We start from the raw sequence: 5,534 nt of genomic DNA on the forward strand, positions 1-5,534 counted from the left end.
AAATTTCTGCAACTTGCCGCATTGTTACAACCATCCCTGGATTGCTGCGAAGCCAGGTCGTAATTTGCCGATCGTAATAATTGCTCAACGGTCTCATATAAACAACATCGGCGACCTGAAGACGATGAGTTGTATGTGGGGGGAAACATAAAATAATTACCCCATTGGCTCGAGCTTCATCTATTAAATCGATGTTTTTTGTATGGGTGCTATGGCCATCCAATAATAGCAAAACAGGTCGATCTACTGTGGCCCCACTAAATTTCACAAACTGTTTAAACCATCCAAGAAACAACTCCGTGGTCATCCAGCCTGAGTCACTAACAACTCCCCATGCTCCAGGGGCAGCATTAAGCATTAACTGTGGATCCATCCTCTTCCTGGGAAACACCATCATAGGGGGCATGTATTGTCCACTGGCGCTGAAGCATATCTCTACTGTGATTGTAGTACCTCTTTCTGCAGAAGTTAATGCCCCTACTTGTTTTCGGCCTCGTTTTGCTATAATTTTGGATTTAGTCTTTGGTACAACTGAAACACCAGTTTCGTCGCAGTTATAAATGCGGTCTGGTGTAAGATGGTGTTCGTCATAGATATTGCCCAAAAAATTAAAAAATTGATCAACAACTATTCTGTTGAACCCGGCAGCACGTGCAGCAGAAGTGCTTTCGGGTTTTCTTATTGACAAGTCTGGGTGTCTGTTCAAAAACCCTTGAAACCAATCTTTGCCGGCTTCTTGTTTTTGAACGTTAAAAGGATGGACTTTATTATTTTTTACTGCTAAATTGTACGCTAATGCTCTTAAGTCTTTGGCTGTAAGTCCGTAAAGTCTAGTCTCCATGTCCAATATATAGCCACAAAGCTCGTCCTCTTCTTTTTCTGTGAAAACAGGTTGCTTAGGTCCTAATGAAACCTTTACTTTAATACGAGGGCGAGTCAAATGAAAGTGAGCCAATGCGAATATATGACAAAAGGAGTACTTTATTTAAAAGTAATCACCATGGGCATTTAAACATTTGTCCCATTGACTAACGAGTCGCGTGATTCCATTCTCATAAAACTCCTTGGGTTGCTGCTTCAAAAATTCTGAAACTGACTCCTTCACGGCATCGTCCGACACGAATCTGGTTCCCTTTAGGTGTTTTTTCAATTGCCCGAAAATGTGAAAGTCGCAAGGCGACAGGTCGGGGCTGTAGGGCGGATGATGCAGCGTTTCCCACTTGAACTTCGCCAGTTTTGTCTTAACCACATCAGCGACGTGGGGACGGGCATTGTCATGCAGCAAGATGACCCCATTCGTCAATCTTCCGGGTCGTTTGTTCTTGATAGAGACACGCAGGCGATCCAGCGTTTCGCAATATCGGGCACTATTGATAGTCTCTCTAGGTTTAGCAAATTCGATCAGTAATGGCCCCTGACGATCGAAAAAAAAAGTCAACAGCACCTTACCTGCGGAGATGACGGCCTTTGCTTTCTTTGGGGGTGGCGAATTCAAATGTTTCCACTGTAAGCTCTGCCGGCGTGTTTCAGGCTCGTAGTGGTGGCACCATGATTCGTCCCCTGTCACAATTGCAGTCAAGAAGTCGTTACCCTCATTGTGATACCGGATCAGATGAGTCAAGGCAGCGCCGAACCTCTCTGTCTTCTGGCGGTCGTTCAAAATCTTGGGCATCCATTCAGCACACAAGAGCCGATAACCGAGATGGTCATGAATTATGGTGTGAACCGAACCGTGACTGATGTTCACATGCTCTGCCAGTTCATCGATGCTTATCCTCCGTTCTTGTCTAATCAGCTCATCAACCTGTGCAATTGTGTTGGGGGTGATTGCACGGTGGCTTTGGCCCGGTCTTGGATCGTCTTTGCAACTTTCACGTCCTTCTTTGAACCGTTTGCACCAACGCTTCACAGTGGCCAATGAAATGCAATGTTCACCGTACACGGCAGCCATACGGCGACTAATTTCGTGTTGGGAAACACCTTCAGCAGTCAAAAACCTGACCACACCACGCTGTTCATCTCTTGGAGCGTCCATTATGTCACGAACCGATTTCAACCCGGATTATGGGAACATTAAAGAACTATTATCCTCACACTTACGTATCACTTTTGTAAATGAGGGTTGCCTGTGTGCTGCGCGCATGCGTCGCGGTTGATGGACTGAGCCATTATTGCGCAGGGTAGGTTGGCTCACTTTCATTTGACTCGCCCTCGTACTTTTAGATGGAGATAGGGCCAAGTTCTCCCGAGCTTTTTTTACTTTTCTTTCTAGAGTAGTCTGAGGAACTGAAAATGTCTTTGCTGCTAGCATATACCCCATTTTCTCTTCTAAAACAGCTTTAACAGCTTTTTCCATGCTCTCTTCCGGCCACTCGCCTCTATTTGTCTTTCTCTTGTATGTTTTCACCATGCTAAAACAAACAAGTCCGCCTATGCATTACACAGCCAAGCCACATGCATATATACAATCACAAACATACATATAGAGCGAGAGATACATTAACATTAATCAACACAAAAGCTCGAACCGTAATAAAAACTTAGAGCGGGCAAGACGGGGAACACATACCCCATCTTGCCCTCATGGGTCTTGATGTATTTAAAAAAGAAAACAAAATAAACAACACACAAGACAGAAATAAACCAGTTTTTACCTGTTAGCGTAATATTCGGCGCATGCGGATAAACTCTTATCTCATTTACACTACTATTACTTGTATATTAAACACGTACTAAACGAATTGAGAAAATAAGAAGAAAACTTGGCGAAATCACTTTTGTTTCGATAACCTAAAAAATACGTGTCGCACGAATCACATACGAGAGTGCACTGGAAGCCGTCGTGGTGCCACATCGTCTGTGCGAGTTTGAACGTGTTCGCGCGACTAGAAGGTTATAATAGACCGGGTGCCCCGTCTTGCCCGCCACTTCCCGTCAGCGAAACCGTCCCCCAGCTCAGCGCCTGGCCTTCTCCCGGTTCTCTCATGTCTTTGGCCACTATTAGGAAGAAATACCCACGCACCATTAAAAAGGGAATATCCACTCGCTTTCAACAACTTCTTGATCGCTACAAGTTTGATCTCCAGGCAACCAAGGAAAAATACGTTGAAGCTTTCGACCAGCCCACTCTAAACGGCATTGCGGACTACCTGTACGAACTTCTCGACGCCCTCTTCAATCTGACCGACCCAAGAACCTGGACTATGGAGGAACAAAAAATCTACGACGATGCTGATCTTCTCTCCAAGGAAAACCAAAAGAAGCTAGACGGACTCTTCCCCCCAGACATCCCCCTCGACAGCGAAAGCGACGAGGAGTTGTCCACACAGAACGATTTCGTAAAGGCTAAAAGAACCTGTCGGAGCCCTCCCAAGGAAAAAGTGACGGCTATCCCTACTAAAAACATGTTCTCCACCCTCTCCTCTAAAGATGACGAACCAGCCAGTCTACAGAGTGCTACTCCTAGTATGGTTACAGATCAGTCCGAACCTTCGGCCACCCAGGATGCTCCCAAAAAGACCAAGGCATGTTCTCCGCCTTCCATCACTGTCGCCAACCCCCCAAATCCAGTTGGTATCTTGGAATTCCTGTCTAAAGTATGCGCCGGTGCTATCCAAGGAAAAATCACTGGCGAGGATCTCAACATCTTTCCAGCCCTCGAAGACGACATTGACCTCATTGAGAAATATCTGCAGGAGAAGAGTCTCCAATTTCACAGCCGAGTCCTGCCCAGTAAACGCCCGCTGAAAGTCGTAATCCGTGGCCTGCCCATCAACTTCCCTACAGAGGATATTCTTCAGGACCTGAAAGGATACGGATTCGACGTTGTCAAGGTTCTCCAAATGAAGTCAGGACCCGAGAAAAGATTGCTGCCCCTATACCTGGCCGTACTCAACAAAGACGATAAGGCCGACGACGTCTTTGGTGTCGGAAACATCGGCTACCTCCGGATCAAGGTGGAGCGACTTCGTCCCAAGACCACTGTGATCCAGTGCTACAAATGCCAGCGTTTTGGCCACACGGCGGCCAAGTGTCATCGCTCCCCACGCTGCCTAAAATGTGCCCAGGAACACAGGACTTTCGACTGTACTAAGGACAGTTCTACCCCAGCCTGCTGTGCCCTGTGTGGCGGCCCTCATCCAGCAAATGCTCCTGTCTGCCCTGAAAGGCCAAAACCCCGTCTACCCAAGCCCCCCAGGACCTTTTCTGCACAGGTCGGAAACGCATGGAAAGAAAGGACTCCACGCACAGCTCCCAGGACTACGGACTTCCTTCCCAGACCTGTTGCCCTGCAGCAGCTCTCTGCCCCCGACTCCAGCCAGGTCCTGGCACTTCTTACCCAGGTCCTCACACAGCTCCAAGCCCAACAACAGCAAATAGATGCCCTCGTAAGCGGCCTGGCAGCCCTAGCGAGGCCATAAGCTTTCTCCCCCCCCCCTTTTTTCTTTTCTTATAGGTGCGCTCCGGCGCTTTCTTCTGCACCCACTTCTTATAGAATTCAGGTAAAAGGGGGTTCTCCCCCTCCGCCTGTTAGATATTACATGGCTTGGCTTGGCTTGCCCGCCACCCCATCTTGCCCGTATCTCCCCTATTTGACGTTGTTATTTCTTATTTTACTTTTCATTCACAAGGGTATTTATTTAACTTAGACAAATAGAGTTTTTGTTGCATACTGAGTAGTTAACTTAGTAGAGTAATTGAGTAGTTGACTTAATTCTCAACTTGGTTCCAAGTATATGTTGTTTTTTGTTACCACTTTAGTTAATTTATGAATTTTTTTTGTAATATTGTAGCAAAAAATAGTAATAAATACTTAAAAGCAGGTAATTGGCATTTCTTTACAAGTGCCAAAAAACTCATTGAGCAAAGTTTAGAGACGAATTATGTAAAATTTGAAACATTAGCCATCTGTTAACTGATTGTGTTTCTATGACAAGAAAGGCTTCTTTACCAGGTAGTTTCATATCTGCTGACTCTTGTCGCAAACAGTTAATGACCCTGAAAGTCATGCAATTTTGTGATTTTTGCAATTTCAGAGTCAAATATTTCGGTGCGTCAAATGTCAGCCACACAAATCTTTCTCTTTCTGGATACTACTCTATGGTATGTATTTATTGAATGAAATATGTACTACTGTGGCTCACTGTTGGCGCAAGAAGATTTCGACGGCCAAAGTTGTAGAATTTTTTTTTTTTTCGTACAACTTTGAGTGACCCCTGACCTTTGCAAAAGGAGTCAACCACAACTAATTATGTACTAACAGATATCGAGGCTTTAGTAGCACACAAAATAATTGCAAGTGCCACGGTTCACCCTTAAGTAAAAAGTATTTGTCTATGTAAATTGGTATGTTTTTCATGAAAAAACGAACTAAATCCAACTTTGACCTCCAAAAACTTTTTTTTTTCTTCCAAAAATAAAAAAGTATGTGTTTAGTAGTTTCAAATAAGGGACATATCCTGAAAATTTCAGCAAAGTAAAAAATGTCAACTATCCAGTCTGCCTGATCCTTAAAAAAAACTGGCTCTTAATAA

At 44.8% G+C, this 5,534-nt stretch overlaps 1 protein-coding gene across 1 annotated transcript; it reads right to left on the reverse strand.

Moving 5' to 3' along the window:
* Window positions 1-985: 985 nt before the first annotated feature.
* On the reverse strand, window positions 986-2,035 carry LOC129230422 (histone-lysine N-methyltransferase SETMAR-like). Its single transcript, XM_054864822.1, has one exon. The coding sequence runs from the start codon at window positions 2,033-2,035 to the stop codon at window positions 986-988; it is 1,050 nt and encodes a 349-aa protein (XP_054720797.1).
* Window positions 2,036-5,534: the final 3,499 nt, after the last annotated feature.

The sequence above is a fragment of the Uloborus diversus genome, chromosome 9, assembly GCF_026930045.1.
Source record: "Uloborus diversus isolate 005 chromosome 9, Udiv.v.3.1, whole genome shotgun sequence".
Classification (NCBI taxonomy): Eukaryota; Metazoa; Arthropoda; class Arachnida; order Araneae; family Uloboridae; genus Uloborus; species Uloborus diversus.